Source organism: Simochromis diagramma, unplaced genomic scaffold, assembly GCF_900408965.1.
Source record: "Simochromis diagramma unplaced genomic scaffold, fSimDia1.1 OVJJ01000320.1, whole genome shotgun sequence".
NCBI classification, from domain to species: domain Eukaryota; kingdom Metazoa; phylum Chordata; class Actinopteri; order Cichliformes; family Cichlidae; genus Simochromis; species Simochromis diagramma.
This window is the reverse complement of record NW_024386773.1, coordinates 11,267,233-11,287,930: the sequence shown is the minus strand read 5'-3', so window position 1 is coordinate 11,287,930 and position 20,698 is coordinate 11,267,233. Positions and strand designations below refer to the sequence as shown.

The following is a 20,698-nucleotide window of genomic DNA, read 5'->3' as shown; positions in this document are numbered from 1 at the left end:
CACTTTAAAGCATACCGTGGTAATATAGAATGATGTTAATAATTTGATATAAAAGCTGTAGCCTTATGAATTACAGCCTGTTATCTAGGAGATTTGATTTAAAGCAGCTGAGTTTAGAAACTCACATCATTTCTTTTAGATTAATGACAGTTTAACTGGGAGAAAGGACTGACTCTGTTGGACTTGGTAGGTCAACAGTGGTCAACAGAGTGCACTCATGGTTGTACTCGAGTGTTACCTGAGCAAAGCTTCCTTTAGACCAGGGGTGTCAAACTCAAATACACAGTGGGCCAAAATTCAAAACTGGAACAAAGTCGTGGGCTAACATTAATATTTATTGGAAAAAAAAATCTTCCTCCAGATATGAGAATGAATCTTTTCTTATGGACTCAAACAAGTTTTGCTGAAAAACTGAATATGGAACAAGCAAAGCTTAATACTAAACAATATATATATTAGCTGTATAATACCAGTAGGCCAGCTCTAATAGTAATTTGGTGTGGCTTCGCGGGCCAAATGTAATTAGGCTGGGGCCAGAGTTTGACACCTATGCTTTAGACCGTAGAGAGATCACAAACTCAAACACAGTCAGGTTTTATTTGACCTTTTATCAAGTTATTCACAGACTTGCTGTTAGTTAGTGATTACTGACTGTGACACATATGTTCATAGCAGGAAAAGTACCTGAAGCTGCTTACTGCATGTGTTTTGGTGAATTTTGTCACATAGAGTCAGCGACTGGTTTGACCAGCAATCAGAAAGGAATCGATTCATTTTTGCCTTGAAAAAACAAAACAGGGATGTGTGCAAAAATCCTGTGAAAGCAATTGTCTGAATGGATTTTTGTACTTGGGGTGGATTTCTCTTTTTAGCCTGATTGCGTTTCATGTCATTAGGTCAGTTGCAGTGCGTGTTCAGATCTTCTGTGCTCTTTTGACTTGTTTTTTTCACCAGTCAGGAATATATCCTACTGCCATGAATTTAAATGGCAATTATTTAGAGAAATTGGGTGCTTTTTAAAAATATTTGTAAATATGCAGACGAAAGAAATCTGTACAGCTGTGTTGGTCTCTGTATGGAGAAATAGTCATAGGTGAGAATGAGGATCACTGCAAAAATTCACATCTGGAATAAGGCAGAAAGTACTCAGAATAAGTGACACGGGGTTGTTTTGGAGAATTTGTGCTGCTGTTGTGTTGCCTGTTCTGATATAATTGTTATTAATCCACCTTATTATCAACAACGCTTTAAAAGATTCGAATATCAATTAGAAATGACCAGCATTCATCCCAGAAATATTATATTTTTGGTTAAAATATTGACATATTTTACTATTTCAGTGCCAGCCAGCGATGGTAGCTGATTAAAATGCCCACATGTGCTTTTATATTAACATGTGAAGTGGCTACAACTGGGAAGTATTGTTTACATTTTACATAGGACACATGAGCGAGAGATATCCACCCATGCCTTTAATTTAAAAGCTTTCCCCTCAGCACAAGTTGTACACGCTTAATTTTAGGGTTTGTATTCTTCCTGTAAGGTTAAGTAGCCCATTGTTGAGATATTTGTGGAATTCATTATCAAATCTGAATTTCAACAACCAGACTTTTGTGTTTTGTCAGGACACATTTGAAGGAATCCAGCACTTATGTTTCTGTGTGACGTCAGTGCTTCGCGATATCAGCAAAGCTCACAGATTGCATGAACTGCCACGTTGTGAAATTCTGTTTATCTCTACAACGACAAGGAAGGACAAAATGTGGACCGTATTATTTAATTTAGCAGTACTTTGGGCTCCTTGGTGTTCATGACTTCTCAAACTATAGTACAAAAATGTACTATAACAATCAACTAGCTGTGTGGTTTAGTGCTTAATGAATAGGGATGGGTATTGTTTAGGTTTTATCCGATACCAGTACCAAACCGGTACTTTTGAAACGGTGCCGGTGCTTAAACGGTGCTCAAACCGGTGCTTAAAGAATGGAGAACACAAAATTGGTCCAAAAACCTCTCATGTTCAGCTGTTTTTTTTGTAAAAAGATAACAATGTTAGCCTTTTCTGCAGCTATGGGGCATATATGGTATCACTCTTGGCTGGAAGCAGTGCTTAAACAATGGAAAAAAACCACAAACTTTGTCCAAAAACCTCTCATGTTTAGCTGTTTCCACTTTTTCTTTGGTCATTTTAGCCTTTTTGGCCAGGGTGAAGGGAGTATCTGCCATCAAACAAGAAGACAGCCGCATGTAACTACGACGGTGTTTGCTAGTTCACCTTACATGCATTAATGTAATAACGTGGTTAGCCTACTCAACGTAAATTACACACGAACAACATTAAGCTACTCACGCAGAGAAGAACGGCTGCTGCTGCCATCATCATCATTTCTGCTACACTGGCAGGGCTAGGGGCCAGGACTCTCCTCTTCGGGTTTTTGGGGGATGTTGCTAACTCCCGGTCCGATAACAGGCACCACACCCGCAGTAGATGTGCCCGGTGTGAGGTCTCGCAGTAAGCTATCAAATACAGCGCATTTCTCAGCTTTAAAAAAAAAACCCGCTATGCGTCGCCAGGTGTTTCATCGGATTCAAGGTGTTACCTCCTTTGACAGTATCACAGTATCAGCTTAAAGCACTTGTTGCAGGCTGCTGAGTTTGCATATTTTGCTGTGAAGTACAGCCAGACTTTTGACCGCTTCGCCTTGGGCATTTTTAATCTGTAGCTCTGCTCTAAAAGAACGTACGTACCTGGACCCGCCTACTATCCTCGGAAACGTAAAATGATTGGCTAGAAGTGTATCTCAGCTCAGGAAAAAAAAGCACCGAAATGTGCGCTGCTTTTCGGTCTGGTTACTACCGTTTATGCCAGAACCGGTGCCATGATACCGGTACCCATCCAATGAATGTCATTGTCAAAATTAAGACAAGCTGTTCTGTTCTTCTTTGGTATCAGCAAAATTCAGTGGTTGCACTTGGTCAGCAAATAAACAAAATATCTGTGTATGTGGGGCAGTCGTAATACTGATGTCAGATATAATTTAGCTCTAGGCTGACAAATACATCCTGGAGAAGTTAATATTACACAGCACATTTCCACTGGAATCCACTGGGACTGACACTGAAGAAACAAAACATCTCTGTGTAATTACAGTTTTTATTTATTTAAAAATATTGTTTCCTGTCCCTGTTGCACTGCGATGGCCATATTTGGATTTATAGCTGTACATGAATATTTCTTTAAATGTCATCATTCACTGTTAACCTTTGTAGCTTAGGTCAATTAAAGCTAGTTGCCATCTATGCTTTTAAGTGATAAATAAATAAAGCACATGCGAACTCTTCTCTTCACAGGGAGAAAAAACAGAAAATTCATGATATTAAAAACAACATTAAAGAAGCTATAGAGGTAAGACACTGTTCTTTTTTCCTTTGATAGATGAATGATGTTTGTTTGTAATGTTCTGTCTGATATGCAGGTTTTTGGCTAAAAGAGGAAAAAACATGGATTATAGCTTCTTAAAAAAAAATAAATAAAAAAAATCCAAAACTCAATGCTTTATTCTAAGCGAGGAGGCTTTCAGTCGCTGACACATTGCTTCAGACCGGTCAGCGACCCCATGTGCGCTCCCAACCAGCTGGGAGTCGTTACAAAAATTTGCTGCACCACAACTCTCCTTGCTGTTACTTTGGGCAGTACCACATTGTCACAGTCACTTGTAGTTTGCATCATCTCGTCTACAAACACCCACTACCCACTCGCCGGGTGGTGGAGAAATTTCAAAAAGTGCAGAAGCAACCTGCTAGCGACCAAAGCAATCAGATGGAGGCTTGCGGTGCAGTCTCGAATACCTCCAACCACATGGGGAATACAGATTTATCACTAGCAGGTGGTGGTTGTTGGCGATGGCTAAACAGCCTCTAGGCGTGGGTGACTGAGGGGCTAAGATGATGAAAATTTGTATCTAAAGCCGTTTTGAGGCAGTGTAAACACATTTATGAATAATATTAATGAATGAGGCTTTTTGTGTTTGTGTGTTCTTTTCATACAGACGATTGTGGCGGCCATGAATACGCTCACACCTCCTTGCCAGTTAGCCTGTCCTGAGAACCAGTCTCGGATTGATTATGTCCTGAACCTAGTAAACCAGAAGGATTTTGATTTTCCTACAGTAAGTTCAACTGTACTTCATCTCAGATCTCTGACTTTTAAATGCAGTTTGTTTCCTTCTGCTTTCATTCGAACCTCTTGATCTGTGTGTAAAGAAAATAATGAATGTCGTGACACAATGAAACATGTGATCAGACAATAAAACAAAATTGAACAGCACAATTTTTGAAGAGCAATTTGGTTTTAAACAAAGCTGCTGCAAGTTAATAAATCAAATCTCTTTTTCCCCAGTGGGTGTTTTTTGTTGTAAAATCGCTCCTGCTATTTTGCACTAACAGGTGTAAATGTGTCAGATTCTCATTACTAACCTGCTGAATCTTACAGGTGTTCTGGCTAGTTGTGCTAGAGGTGAGTAAGGTATCACGCGACAGCCTGTATGAGTCCGCCTGGTGTGTTTGCGTGGTGATTCAGTAATTAGCAAGTGTGCTTCCGCTTGGGAGGTTGTCAATTGAATGAGCCTCTCACCTGAGAGTACCACACCGCCGATTAACTCTAATTGTCTGTAATAAACCTAAATGTGTCCAGAGGGACATGTCTTCCATAAACGCGTAGACCAGTCTGCTCCCAGCGGCCTGGGAGGAAGTCGATGAAGGTCCCACCACTGATCTGGAGATTGATTCATTGATTTATTTGCTCATGTCTTTCTGTTATTAAGACTGGTGTTCCAGATTAGTTGATCAATCATATTTTACAAAGTAATGTTCACCCTTCACTGGACGCCCCTTGGGGTTGAAATCTGCGGCCACAGAATCAGTTTGTGTGTGAAGTATTCTGGCTTTAAATTTGTGTTTCGCTACTGAACAATCTCCAATATTTCAGTAAGTACACAATGGCCGCAAAATTCAAGCTTTTTTTTGTTAACTATCTAACAGTGGGCAGTTAATTAAATTTTAATTTCAATTACAATTTTGCATCCAATGATTATTTAAAAAAATAGATCTTTTTTAAATTACATTGATCTTTAATTGAATCTGGCACATTGATTACTTTTTTGCATTTTTACTATAGCGAAACAGATGTTGAATGTGTTTCCTCCACCCTAAAAGCCCAATCGCTTACTTTAGCTTAGCTAGAGCCAAGATCATGCAGAAGAAGCAAAAGTTGAAAATGTTTCAATAGATGAGCTTATGTTGGGAACAGTTTGTTGCAGCTATGGATGAGGTGGTCTCTCACCTGGTCCACTTTTGGGGACAGAGGGGTCAGGAGATGTTGGCTCTCCGTTTCTCTGTGCGTCGCTGCGATGCCGGTGTTCTGTCCAGTCAGCATACGTTCTCAAATCAGCATACACTTTATGACACCCTGACTTGCCAATTTACAGTTTGGCATACAGACCTTTTGTCGTCTGTATGCCGAACTGACGGCTCCTATTCACATGGTGGAATTATGTATGTATGCTACTCTGATTTGTCTGCTGAGATGATGGAACGACCGGTTTCCTGAGGTGGGTTAGTGTATGAAGGTGCGCTAATACTGAAAAACACACCATTATCTCTACACCAGATCAGCCTGTGTCCTGCCCTGCATCCATCTCCCTTTCTTCATTTATCTGGTTGTTTTTCATTTAAATTATGTACTAATTTAAAATTTAAGGAAATCATACATTCAAAAAAGTGTTGTTGTTTTTTTTTTGTTTTTGTTTTTAGCACATTCAGTAAATGTATGTTTAAAGTGAATGAATATTTTGTTTTGGCCCTATAACTATCCCCATTATCTGCTGACAAATCTGACAATAAGATTATGATCATGCAACCACACACAGTGGAAAAACACGTCCTTTGCGTTTGGGACGCCATCTGTGAGAAGCTGACAATCACTGTTAAAGCAGGGATTCAAACAACCGGGTCTTTAATAGTGATAGTTTCTGATAAACGGGAGAAAAAATATCCCTAACTTTAGTTTCCCAAATGTGAGTTTGCAGCTTTTCTTTTTTGTGATCTTATACTTTCTATGTTTATTGTATATAGGTCAAATTAACTGATGAGTAAACCTCTATAAGCAGAAAATAAATGAAACTCCTGAGTGCAGCATTACTCAGTTGTTGTCTAACAGGGTTACATAGAGTGAAAAGAACACAGAGTCTGTGTTTTTCCAGCATGGTGGCCTTAGTGTTTAAACTGGTTGCTCCTTTCGTGTACATTTGTCTTGTACATTTGTCGTTTACAGCTGAGTTTCCAGTAAAGAGTGAGCGTATTTGTGTGTAAGCAAAAGGAAGTCTCCTGATATTGTCTCTGTTACGTCATGGCAAATTTATTATGTGGGCCTATCTCGAGCTGACCCTTCCCTCGGGCTGTCCGTCCGTCACTAGACTTCCACTGCAGGAGGGAAAAACCAGAACTCTTTTTAATTTTAGGGTGTTGAGGATTACAGTAAATCCAAACATGAAGGCAGTGCTGTTAGTGAAGTACTGCTGTGATTTTTGAAAAGTTCACAGTGATAGCTGGTTATTTAAAGCAGTGTATAAAGAGCATCAAAAATTGAACAGTTTGTCCATCTGAACGCGTTTGTTAAGGAAAGAGAAATGATGGGGTCGGCTCCTCCTCAGCTGCCTCCTCTTCCCGCTCCCCCTTGCCTGGCCTTAGGGTCTACTGGAAACCAGTTTGACTGGTTGACGCTGCCTTTCACTGTAGACAGACAATAAGCATAGGGCTTGTGTTGAATATCCACAGGCTTTTTGTGAATTTCCCCTCGAAGCTTTATGTCTAATCAACAATCCTCATAATTATTATTCACTAAAATTACTTTTTCTTTGTAAACATTAAGCACTGAACTTTTTTTTTCTTTTTTAAAAGAAAAACTTTTGTACTAACTTAGTCTTTGTAGACTGATTTTTGCATACCTGTGCTCAGCTGTTTGCAGCACACAGCATACCCTATCCTTAAAAGCCTTTCGATGGTAAAAAGAAAAGGAACGTTCAGGGAGAGGAGCAAAGGAGTGATCCCTCTTTCAGGACAGACAGGTGGGGTGTGTGTGTTTACAAATTCACCAACCCCTTCACTTTCGTTTTACAGTAACAAATATGCAGGAAGTCTTTAAATGAAAGTGACCATGAAAAAGTAAATAAGGCCGAGATGCATCAAAAAAGGATGGGAAATAAATAAAGGTCATCTGTGGATTTGGCATAAAGATTTATCTGTGTTTTATTTTATGCTCTTATCATTTTTCATTGTCTAAGTGTATTGATTTGCAATTAAAAATAATATATACAAATAAAAGACTTCATATAGTCATTCATATAGACACCCCTGCCTTAATAAACACATACACTACTAAAACATATAAATGATACTTTAATTCTAATTCTGTAGGAACCCTTTTAAATATAATTAAATGATAACTGCAGCACAGCATCTCAGATTGGGTCTATAAGCAAGCTCCAATTCTTAACATGAAAACTTTGCATAGCTATTGTAGCTTTTTATACGGCAGGAAGTTTACAGTCCTGCATAAACTGTAAGGGAAAGAAACTGGTAATAAAATAACAAATTTATTTGTAAAGCCATATTTACATATTACTGGTTACTGTATTATTTAACAAAATAAAGTTAAAAAAGAGAATAAGTGAGTTAGTTGTTACTCCTAACTGAAACACTTCTTTTCTTCTTAAAGCCAACATTTTTAGCTGATTTACAAGCTGGTCTGACAAAACAACCAATGGATACAGATTTCACCCAGATTTAAACTTTCCCACTTTTTTATGTTATTTTAATTATTAGATTCTTTTGGCCTTTTCTTTTTGTAGTTGAGCTGATCATGATAACAAATTACATCCTTTGTAGTTGTTGGGTTTTTGTTTTTTGGCAGGGTAAACAAATTATTAAACTAAATTATATTTAGCAATATTTATAAAAAGTTTTTGTGTGCACTTTTTTTTTCTTTGCTGCAATTTATTTCAAATGGTGCTTATTGCTTTCGATTGATCATTTATTCTGAAAAATGTTCATCTGCTTCTATTTTCTTAACTGTTTATCCAGTTTAGGGTTGGAGGAGCATTAGAGCGTTTCCCAGCTGACACAGCTTTTAGCTATCCTAAACTATAAATTCAAAGCCCTTAAATCCAGGATGCAATTACAGTCTCACTTGTTTTTACGTCATTACATTCAGTTTTTCTAAGTTGGTTCAGAAGGAAGTCAATGTCATTGTCACGATCATTAGACCTTCTGAATTCCAGCACGTCCAAAACGTTGCTCTGAGCTCTTCCCACAGTCTACAGGGATAAATTAAAATAACAATAATGAATAAGACTGTGTGTGTAAAGACAACAAGTAAGTGCATACAGTTCACCTGTATGCATGCACTTTGGGGACGATCAATCGATCGGATACAGCGAAACGTTAAAGTTAAAATCCACATGCGTAAAATAAAATAAATTCTAAAAACTGCAGTGGCGGATACATGACCAGTTAGTTCTTCTGTTAAGTAACAACTGTTTCCTGAGTTGAGCAGTGCCTTTTGAAAAAGTGTGACAGCACCTTAATGCCAAACATTTATGTCATGTGCAAAATCTCACTTTGTGCAACATGTCAGAAGATAAAAAGTTCCCAGGGTTAACTTTTCAGATGAGTGTACTATGAAGCAAGATTAGTGGGTTTCTGTGGAATGCCGAGCTGAAAGCCAAAGTTTTGTGCGCTAATTGAACTTAGCTAGATCACCACAGTCGTTTCAGAATCACCACGTTTAGAGCGTGCTCTAAGAGCGATAAAGATTTTCTGCAGAAGGAATGTGTTTTATACATGCAACCTGTTGATCCATACCTTTAGGAAGCAGACTCGTTGGGAACATGCGAACATGCGAAAGGCCCTGTGCTGCCAACCTTTCCCAAGTTTGTTTTATACTCTGCGAACTGCAGCTAATTGTGTTTTTTAGCCTATGAGTAAAATCGTGTTCACTTTGATCTGGTGACGAATTAAACTTATTTCTACAACTTGTGCATTAGGTCACGTGACCCACCTGAATGTACTGAGTAGCCTATAATATGTTTTATAGTTTCACACTTTGCACCTTTTGTAGTCATCAAGTTAGAAACACACAGCATCTTCTGATAGCGTACCATAATTTAAAAAAAAAACCCAATCCCATGTCCTCTTTATTTGTTGCATTTTTGTTTAATTTCTTATATCCTGTATGTATCTTAATCACCCATCCCTCTGTCAGAAGTAGGCGACATTCAGTCTCTAAATTCTGTTTGTAGGAATAGTCAAGGGATACATCAAATGCCCCCTTTTTACATGAGCATGCACAGAGCCTAAAAAAAGAATGGGTTAACAAAGAGAGCTAGTTACCCACCCTCCCCAGCTAATGTAGATGAAGCCTAGCTATACTGGACTTGCTACATAGCAAGTTATATCTCTCAGAGTGTTTTGATTCTAGCCCAGCTCATAGCCTTTAACTAGTCTTTACTTGTCGGACCAACTCTGCAGTGATAGGTGGAAAACACAGTGCCCAGCATTTGGTTAACAATTACACTGAAGCTGGTAACACTTTTATGGCGATTTTCAGTAACTTTGTCTATGTTACTTTCCACACACTAACAATAGATTGCCACTCATATACAGAACGTACAAATTACCCAAAAGGCCACTTCTCTAAAGTGAAAGGCTCAGCTGATAACCCATGACTTCTACTCATTCCATTATCCTACTTAATCCTTCCTGATTTTTTTTTTAATAGTATACAGTTTAACTCTATGTCTCATAATGGCTTATTTGTGCCTGTCTCTATTGTATGTGACAATTCTAGATCACAGTGAAGATAGGCCCCTGCGTAGTGACAGTCTAGCCTTGTGTCGGTACAAAGCTCTCCGTTTCTACATGAACTCTGTGAACTGCTCTGTTTCCTGCTTATATCAGTTTGCTCATCTGCTGCTCCTCGGCGAGCCGGCCTTTAACTCCAAACTAAGCTGGGGTGTATCACTGCCCCCCTCGGCTGTCCTTAAACGGTTTCAGCCATCGAGAACCAGATGAAAAATACAGCTGTAAGAAAGGGACACAGGCCTGTCCAAGATCACACTCAACTTTTTCATGTATAACTAGTCACTAATATTAAGAGCAGATCGTTAGTTTGTCGGTCCTTCTGTATCCCGCCTTGTAAACGCTACATTTCTTGAACACTTTTCAGGCGATTTCATGAAACCGAACTCGGTTAAACTGATTACACTATAGTGATCAGGGTCACAGTGACATCACAGGAAATATAAACAAATGCTTAATCCAATAAAATAATTATGCGATGGCATTTTATATTTAAAAGGTCAAAGGTAAACTTCACTGTGACATCAGAATGTCCTGCAAAAGCTGACTAAATGCGACAGCAGTAAGTGTTAGTCACATTTGACCAACTTTAACTGCTTTCCCTTTATTATTGTAGGGTCTTTACCTTACAGTATAAAGCGCCTTGAGGCAGCGGTTGTTATGATTTTTCCGGTATATAAATATAACTGAACTGAATTGAAGTGAACATTTGTGTGACGAACAGAACGTGTATACGCTACATGTGGTTGCAAACAATTATGTGTTAAGGCTAGCTTAACACATATTTTGGACTGTTTGCTCAACTTTTGGAGGTCAACACAGCACATGTTGCTTCCTGTGTGAAAGGCCCTGTAAGTTAATGATATCCAACATCTGTAATGCATAATGCGTGGGACAAATGGCCCCCAAAAATCCAAAAACATGCGCCGTTGAGAGAGAGAAAGTGAGAAACATACATACCAGGAGTTTATCACTTCCAGCACAAAGAAACATCTGACATACAACACTGGGTGATTTAGCCAATTGTAACTGGGTAACATAAGTTGACAGATGTAAGCTGAATTGCTAAAACGGTATGAAGTCTTAACTTTTACTGGCTCTACTTTGTTTAAAATGTCTAACCTGTCTGTCCGGCGCCCTTCATGGTCCCCTCGCCTCACAGTGAACAAAAATGGGGAAAAGTTGGAGATAAGCGTCTCTGCAAATTAGATCACGTTGCAGTTATTTAAAAATCAGGACATCAGAAATATTTTGTCTCATTTGATAATAATGATGTCTGGCTGTAGTTTCTCCACACACCTGCCGAAATCTGGGCGTGCACTTCTCCAACCACGCCCGTGCATTCCCAGAAACCTTGTGGATATGTGACGGATGACTATAGGGAGGGAGATTTGATTTATTGTAAATCGTAATTGAAATTAATTAATGCAACTTCAGGTGTTGGTGGAGGTTAACAACCATAAGGTGGTAATTCTTGTTTTTACAATCAGTTACCCTGTTTCCAGTCGCAGAAAGCCGCAGATCTCAGATGTGTTGCTGATCCAAACAAGCTTTTGTCTTTTCAGGAGTTTTATGACCACGCAAAGATCCTCTGGCAGGACGAAGGTGTGCGGGCATGCTGGGAAAGGTCCAACGAATATCAACTCATCGACTGCGCACAATAGTGAGTCTTTGCTTTTCTTATACTATTTTCACCTCTGTACGTACACTAGCAGTTAAATACGGGCACATTTCTAAGAACTTCCTTCTTCGGGTTTTGACACTCAAAGGTGAAACATATAAACCATTTAATGTGTGCTCTGGGGGGGGTTGGGGTTGTTTCCCCTGTGGTTTATGTGAGCTCAATGTGTGAAGATAAATGGTGATAATGAATGCAGTGCTACTTTGTCAAGTGTATTTATTTTGGCTAGTTTATTTTAGTAGTTTGTAGATCATTTCTTTAGGCTGGAAATAATGATGTGTTGTCTCTTTTTTCTTTTCTTTTCTTTTTTTTTTAAAGGATTTGTGGACTTTGTTATGGTGTTGGTATTTTGTTAGTTGGTCCACCACTTTAATATTGACTGAAATATTTGAGCTACCATTAAATTGGTTAATATGAAACCTCTGACTCACATTAGTTGTCCCCAGTGGATATTTCCCTTGTGGGGACACCAGGGGATTCCCTTTGTAGTTTGGACTAAAACCTTTCTATAAAGGTTAAAGCCACTTTCAGTATGAAATGTTGCAGGCAGTCTATACTTGCAGTTGTGGCTTGTGTATGATAAATGGCCTGTATTTATATAGCGCTTTGCTAGTCGCTAAGGACCCCAAAGCGCTTTACATATCCAGTCATCCACCCATTCACACACACATTCACACACTGGTGATGGCAAGCTACATTATAGCCACAGCCACCCTGGGGCGCACTGACAGAGGCGAGGCTGCCGGACACTGGCGCCACCGGGCCCTCTGACCACCACCAGTAGGCAACGGGTGAAGTGTCTTGCCCAAGGACACAACGACCGAGACTGTCCGAGCCGGGGCTCGAACCGGCAACCTTCCGATTACAAGGCGAACTCCCAACTCTTGAGCCACGATCGCCCCAAAAATGGCATCACAGCTGCTGGTGTGCAGTGTCCTTTGGTGACGTTTTGGTTTGCCATGCACCTTCTAGCTTTTGTAACCTGAAGCCTGTGATGATATGTTCTGCAAAAAAAAAAAAAAAACTGCCAAAAACTTAGCAATCGCTTTGTTTGCATACTATTTTGACCGTCTAAATTTTCTTCTCAGTTTTGACACTTACCCATGCACGTGTTGACATAGCTTATTTATTAAAACATGGATTTTCCACATGGTAACGAGTGCTGTTGAGAGCATGCCAGAACAACAGGTAGCAATAGACCCTACCACATAGAAAACTTTATAGAAATATTGAATCCTACAGACAATAACTTTGTGCACGTGAAAAACTGAAAATGAAGGCACGCACCGCATGTGGGCAAAGGCTTGATATTCAAGTGTTTATCATTGAAAAGTACACTGCTACTTCTTGTGCCCACATTTATGACTATGGTGCTGTGTTGACGTCACAGTTCCCTCAAGCAGCCACTAATGTGTCAGGCCAAACTGTGGCATAATTAGTAAAAATGTGTTCATTGCATTGGTTCAACTATTGTTCCTATTTTGTGCTAATTAGCAAATATTAGCTTAAATGTTAAGCTAAGGTAGTAAAAACGGTAACTGTTAGTGTCATAGCGTCAGCATTTAGCTTAAAGCACCTCAATGCCTCCGTAAAGCCTCAAAGAGCTGCTAGCACGGGTGTAAAGAAGCATCACAGATGGCCGGTGTTGGTCGCACCAATTAATTGCGATTTTGGTCATTTTCTGACTAAAATTTGTGCTCACCCAATCTAAAGTTTCCATGGTGCTTAGTTACAGATGTTCCTGTTGTGAATTGGACTGTTGAAAGGTTTCGTTTCCATGTGCTGGCAATTGGTTTTTTCTGTCAGGTGGATTTCTGGTTAGTCTTTGCTAAACAAAGTGCAGACCTTTTGGATGGTGATAGTGTGTGTGTTTTCACTGATGGGGAATTGGTTAATCTTCCTGGAACAGCTTTTTGTGTTTTCTGCATTGAAATTTGGAACAAATTTAGAGGAACATTAGCTTGAACTTCCCCAACCCGTGCCGCCTGACTCTCCCTGTGCTGTTCCAAGCATGTTATCTTTCCCTTTGGTCTTTGGTCAGTCTGGCTTCATTATAAGACGCAAAACGATCACATGCGTCAGTATGGGACGTGTGCTGACTGTTTCATTTGTCGTTGTGTGTTTAAAGCAAGTATCAAATATAAAAGCTCTCATAGCATTATATTCGTCATTTATTGCATGGTCATAGCATGCAATAAATGACTAGATATAACGGTGATGCATGAATTCAAATGGCATATTTTACTGTAGCAGCCGGTTAAGGGGGAACTATTTTTAAACTGCTTCACATATAATTAGTTATCGAGTTTCTAACCTTTGGGTTTAGATCAAAAGAGGAAGGAGTGAAGCAAAAAGTAAAGTTGTACTGCACAAATTCATGTTCAAATTGTAAGACTTTTGATATGTTACAAATAGTTAAATCAACTATTTGATGAAACGCTTAATGAATGACTTTGCCTCCCAGGATTTACTGTTAATCTGTAGGGACTACATGCCACCAGGTCCACCTTCAGCTCTGTGTGGCATGTTTTACATAAAATCTCACTGTAGTAACTCAAGCAATCAAATGAATGAGGAGTGAATTCTGTATACATTTCCAAAAAGTAGAATTAGAAGTTCTACTGCATGTGAAGTTGTACTTTGTGCCGTATTTTTGACGAGTGTACTCAGTTACTTTACACCGCTGTCTTTGTGAGCGTATGTTGTCATTGGGGGGGGGTGTATGCATGTCATTTCCATGTTGCAAATGCGACCACAGTTGTTTGTCGCAGTCACAGTTGCGTGTGTGTGGCACTCTTATGTTTTGTGGGAGGCGGGTGGGCTGACAGCACAGGCTGTCAGTGAGATGATCATGAAAAACCATCACTGTAAGAAGTGTGATTGAACACATGCGGCGTTTCACGCATCTGAGGAGAGACAGCGATTGAAAATGACAAAAGATCGAAAAGAGAGATTGAAATTGAATGAGGGTTTTCCTCTGTTGCAGGAACCCTCTCCTCTCTTCTCCTCTCCTCTGTCCTCTCTTCTCCTCTCCTCTCCTCTTCTCCACACCCAGCAGCCCCAGTGTTATGATGGATCAGATGTTGGGCTGGGTGGCCAGACCGGAAGTGCTCCCCTCCCCCCTCTGTGTGCTTATGTAAACGGAGAAGCAGAGAAAGAGAGAGGGGAGAGCTATTTTTAACCCAGGCAGGCTGCAGAAGGAGAAAGAATGAGCGACTGTGTTAGAAGAGAGAGACAACTTCAGCATTATTGATGAAGGTTGTTAGCATTAAATGAAAATGTCAACCCTGGATCAGCACAGGAAAAGTGAGGCCCACCATGTACACCTCCTGCCTCTCTCTTTGCAGAGATCACCTGACCCGTGTCATGATCGGGGGGGGGGGGGGGGAGATAAAATCAGGAAAAAAAAGGGAAGAAGAAGTTGACATGGCACTGATGCTTTGTCTCTGTGTGATTAGAAGGAAGTCACTGAAGCTTCACCGGTTCTCTTTTTGCTCCGTCATGCTCCGCCGTGATGCATCATTATTGTTGCTGTTTTTCCCCGATGCATTGAGGATGCACTCTAACTGTAAGATGTTCAAATGCAAAGTCCGCTCAGTGTCTCATTGCCCCCTCTGCCCAACAGGGCTGAGGCGAAGGGTTTGTTTTGTGTCAGATGACGAGGCCTGTTTGTCAGGTTTCTATTGTCTCATCATATACAGTATAGCAGTGTGTAAGTGTCGCTGTAAGCGTAAGAATTTTCAAGATAAGTGGAAAAGGAAAAAAAAATCGTAATTTTTATTTATTTATTTTTTCAAATTGCTTTACTCATCACTTCACAGACTCTGTTACCTCATACACATAACAAAGGCGAATCCAAGCTTCTTTTGGGCGCTCCCTTGCTAACAAACAGCATGCCACAGTGGATGGCTTCCCACACTTGATTTCTGATTTTCATGCTGGTTATCCTTCCTGACCTAATCTCCGAGGGTTTTTTGTCTCCTGCTCGTCTTGAACCAGGGATCTTTTGCATGTCAGACAAATGCATAAATCACAAATCTATGGGCATAGTACAGCCAGGGGTATTATTCTAAGTTTCTTATATTATTTATATAATATTCCTAACCTTGCAAATATCCAGGCTTGCAGTGGTAAAATTTGCAAGACAAAAATGGTACATATATCCAGAAAATAAGAGGAATTCTTTGAGATTTAAGACACAAATTTATAAGAAACAGATGTTTAAAAGAAAGAAAAGTTGCTTTTATTTTTGCCGAGCTTCCACATCATTTCAAAGTGGGACGTTAGAGGTTTTGTAGGCCTTATTTGGCGGGTCACAAATACACAACAGTGGTAGTACAGACTGCACTTTCTACAGTTTTACTGCTGCTGCCATGTTGGATTCCAAAGTTGGAGTTGGTGTGACTTCGCTGACTTTCCGAGTGGGAAGTCCAACTGGAGGGGGCGTTTGAGCTGAAAATCCAGTGGAATTCTGACTTTCCACTTCAAATGGCATGCAGCATCATTCCTAATATAAGATGGACTATTCAAATATAGTCTTTTTTGCAGTTGGGGTTAGCAATAAGTGTTTATTTTATAATAACCCTTACATTTCTTATGATGATAAGAAATGTAAAGCATTTTTAAAAACCTCTGTGAAAGGGGAATATCACCTGTCCAAAGCTTCAGTATGGTGAGCGCAAATTATATTATTATTTTAAGAAAGATTTAATTGGATCAAAGATCAAGTTGAAACGTATCTGACTGCTGTTCCCAATTTTATAAACTTTAGGAAATATAAGGTTTGCTTTATTTTTTTCCCTAAGGGCATGCTGGGTAATCTGGCCAGGTAGTATGGCAGTGTGGAGGAGGCTCTGTGGCTACAGGACACTCAACAAGATGCCATAAAAAAGAGAGGGATTAAAAAGAGAGACTTGTTTAAGTGTTAGATACTTGTTAACTCTGAGAGAGTTAAATATTTGTGTGGTTTCTTTTATTTACGTGGTATTTATTGTATGACAACATGCAATTGTAAAAAGTGCAGCATGGCTAATCTTTTGAAAATACTGCCATATTGCTCAAAAATATTCCCAAACTTTTTCAATAATATCATAAATTTCACACATTTTTCTTGAGATTTTATTTTTTTACCTAAACCTCTGTAAATTTCAGGATTTTTCCTCATTAATTTACCAAATTAAGAGAAATCACAATTAATTGTTGAATAAGTACCTGATTTTAAATATGTCGAGTCTTGCACATATTTTTGCAAATATTTATTTATAATACACCTCTTTTATTTTATTTTTATTTTTGATATTATTATGGCTTATTGGAGGATCAACTAACTGTTTTAAAGTCATGTCCTTAGTTGTAGCTTCTTGTCATCTCAGTGAAACATCTAAAGGTTACACCTTTTTTCCATGTTTTGTAAGACTTTAGTGTGGGTGGTAAGCAGATTTCATCTTTGGACAGAGACAGATATGCTCCTAAGCTAAGTGGCAGCTTGCTTTTTGTCTGCAGAGGCATCGTCTCCTCCATCTCTAAAAAGCAGATTGCCACCAAATCTGAGCCCTTCCTTCAAATGAGAAGTAGAAAGACGCTTGTACTTGTGGCCTAAAGACAAAGAAATAATGCAAACATGTGGCCAAAAGGAAGTTATGGAAAACTAAGCCAATAATGAGATGTTGCTGACCAGTTGGAGACGACTGCATATTTGGAAACAGTGAACAAAGCTGTACATACTTTAGCACAAGTCCTTTGTAAGCTTTACACAGTCTTCACCTTTTGTGGATTTTTTGAAAATAGCATGAATCATTTTGTGTTTGTTTATGATCATTGCTGATCATATGAAGATTGTTTTCCTGTAAGCTCTGTTCCTCACACCGAGAGGAAAAAATTGACTGGAGATTATTCTATTAACTTTAAGGCAACATCAGCCTGAACTTAAACATTTGCTTCCCTGACTTTGTAACATGTAACAAACTGTACATCCAAAAATAAGTACATTGTTCGTGTAATTCATCCGCAGGGGTCTTGTTTCATCTGTCTGACCCTGCTGTCATTTACACCGTCATTCTTCTTTACCTACCCTCTTTCTTCCTGTCTCACCTCCTTACACACACCTTCAGTGTGGAGTGGAGCTGTCAGGAAACGGATAATAAGTGAAATAACGTTAATTGAGTTCACGAGAACACATTACGTAGCTGCTTTTATTCTCAATCTGTGAAAAATATAAATGAAAGCTAATTTGAAAGAAAATGTTTTTTTAAGCATTTGCTGAAGCTGTCAGACTGACTTTTATTTCTTTTTTTTTTAAATGGTTGATAAAAATGATTTGATGCAGAGCGTGAACCTTCTTCCAGGATATGCACAAGCATGTAAGGCAAGCATAATTGTTTGAGCTTTTCAGCCATGTAGACACACTGAGGTCAAGTAAAAAAAAACAAAAAAAAAAAACTGCTGTAATCAGACAAGGACAAGTTGCTGGTATAGTAGCCGGTGCACAGCTCCTGGTATGTGGCTTAGTAAACACGGAACAACGTAAAATTGGATAAATTAATCATTTAGTCTCTTGAACCAGAACGATATTGATGTTGTATATTGTTTAGGTCTCCTGTTTCCTTATTGTCTGACTGCTTTTTTATTTTTAAATGACAGTATAGAGGTACCCGTTGTGTTAAAATATGACGAGGAGTACCTGGCCTGAAGCTGGGAGTGAAGGTGTTTTATTTTTACAGGCTTTTATTTTGAAGGACTCTTGCGAAACAGACTTTTTTATGCATTATTTTATGAAGCATTCCTTCCATATGCAACACTTTATTAACAAAAAAAATACATAGAATCTTAAACATGAGCCCTAATGAAATGCTAATGTTCCATTTGTTCATATATTAAAGTGGATAAAGTAATAATGTATTTGGGGGGGGGAAAGTAATTTTCTATTACTTTGTTAAAAATTAGTTGCGCCATCTATAATGCAAAATAACGTCAGGATTTTACATAAAATAATATAAACAGCGCCACGCCATAGATTTGCAACACCAGATGTAGTGGATGTTTAATCTCTGCTATATATTTTATTGTTTGGTTTTCTTCTTCTCAAATGTTAGGAGTGTCTTTTTTTTAAATTGGGGGTGTTTGTAACTGTAGGAGAAGTCACTCAGAGACGTTACGTTTGTGCCGCCTGGCCGTGATACCGGCCGAGAGTTACCACCGTGTTTATTAATTGTGGATTCTTTGAAACGTTGTCCCAGCGATAATGTGCCAGAGTCCCCCTAAAGTACTTCTTTGGCACCCTCGTACTCCTCTTCTCTCCCCCCATCCTTCCTCTGCTCTCGCCTCTCTCTGTCTCTCCGTGATGTGTGGCGGTGTTTGTGCAGGGACAGAAAATGGCTGAGATTGAGTCTCTGACTCATCCTGAAGGAGGAGGGAGGGGAGATGAGGGATGGGGGCAAAGACGAACTGATGTTTTTTGTGTTTTGATGGGGTGGCAGTGTCACTGTGTGTTATCCTGAAGATGTTTAAATGAAATTTCCAGGTGTGTGCAAGCTGCAGATGTTAAATGTGTAAATGTGTTTGGAGACGGGCGGCTGTGGGAAACTTTGCTGCTGCTGCTGTAATCTCGCAGTCTTGTGATTTTTCTGAATGCTGTTTAGATGTCCCGTGTTTACTTAGTTACTTTTCCTTTATTTTTCTTCTTGTCGTTGTCTTTCTTTCATTCAGTTTTGTATTCTTTTTTACTTTACTGTACGGGATTTGTATTTTCCTTTCTGGTCCTTTGGGGGGTTTTCTTCATTTTTATGCCTCATTTAAGGTTTCTTCGTGACTTTTCTCTGGGCTTTGTCTCGCTTTAAAAAGTTTTCTTCTTCATGCTCTTGTTTGTTTCTTTTTTGCTTTCTTTTATTCTTTGATTTCTGATCATTTGTTCATCAATTAATTTCATTTTTTGTCACGTTTCTTTCCCATCTTTGTCAGTTTCTTTAAAGTTTTTATGCTCTCCTTTTACTTTTCTCTTTATGTTCTTTTTTTTTCCTCTAAACTTTCCATTCTTTTATTAATGTTTCACTATCCTGTTCATTTTTTTTATTTTTATCTTTGATTCTTCTCTTTCGTTCTCTTTTTGTCTTTCTCTTTCACTCTGTTCTCGTCTCCTCCTACCTTTCCTACTCTTATAATCTGTTCACTTTTCTCTGTTTTCCTCGTGTGTTAGTTCTTTAATTGTCTTCCTTCTTTTTTTGTCCTTTTCTTCTCTCGCGCACTTTTCCCTCTGTTTCCTCTAACCCACTCCATTCCCTGAATTTCTTTCTCTCTGTCTCTTTGTTGCTCGCTCCATTCCTCTCTGTCCCCTTCTTCTGCCTTTCTTCCCTTCTTTTCCCTCTCCTCTCTCTGTCTGTCTCTCCCTCTCTCTGGCCTCTCTCCAGCAGCACAAGATTTGGAGCCGATTGTCTATTTATAGCGCCTGTGGTTCTGTCGCCATGACAACCAAGCTGGAGGCCAGGGCGCCAGGGAGCTATTTTTGGAGCAGCTCTGTAATGTCAGACATAGCCTTCTCTCTCTTTCTTCCCTCGCTCTCTGGATGTGGTGTGTGTTTGATTAAGGATCGGCTGGCGAAGCCTTCGGTTTGGTCAGCTCGTCGCAGTGTGAAGCGCTAACGTACAAAGAAGCGGTAACCCCCTCAAGTCTTGCACCGTCCCCCTCCCCCCACCTACCTATTACCTCCACCTTGAGGAAGCACCGAGACCATTTTTTTGTTGGGTTTTTTGTATTTATTTTTTTTGAGTGGGCTCGGTGCTTCAGAGGCTTGTAAACCTTCAGTTTTCTCTCGTGCAGCTGAGATTGATTTCAGGCGCCTTAAGTGACACATTTGAGTGTCTGCAGTGAGATTTGCAGCAACAATAAAGACACAATTTAAAGCCCTGTTAACGTAAAAAAAAAATACTAAACTGCATTTTTTGTAAATCTGAAAAAATAAATTTAAGTGTTAATAAATGGCCAAATTATTGTCAGTAAAATTGACACTAAACTATATTTAAGGATTTAATACTTAAATTTACAATTTTAAAATGTATCCTTTTTTTGTAAACTTCTAATAATCTTTTAATTTGTTTTCACAGTTTTCCT

At 39.2% G+C, this 20,698-nt stretch overlaps 1 protein-coding gene across 3 annotated transcripts in view; it reads left to right on the top strand.

The window, feature by feature from the left end:
- Positions 1-20,698, top strand: part of LOC120719084 (guanine nucleotide-binding protein G(s) subunit alpha-like) — a 56,495-nt gene that overhangs the window by 24,417 nt on the left and 11,380 nt on the right. For all 3 annotated transcript variants that reach the window (XM_040007988.1, XM_040007978.1, XM_040007998.1), the window contains exons 3-5: positions 3,352-3,406; positions 4,050-4,169; positions 11,481-11,578. In XM_040007988.1, the coding sequence (XP_039863922.1) occupies positions 3,352-3,406; positions 4,050-4,169; positions 11,481-11,578 (273 nt within the window). The remainder of the gene's footprint in view (positions 1-3,351; positions 3,407-4,049; positions 4,170-11,480; positions 11,579-20,698) is intronic.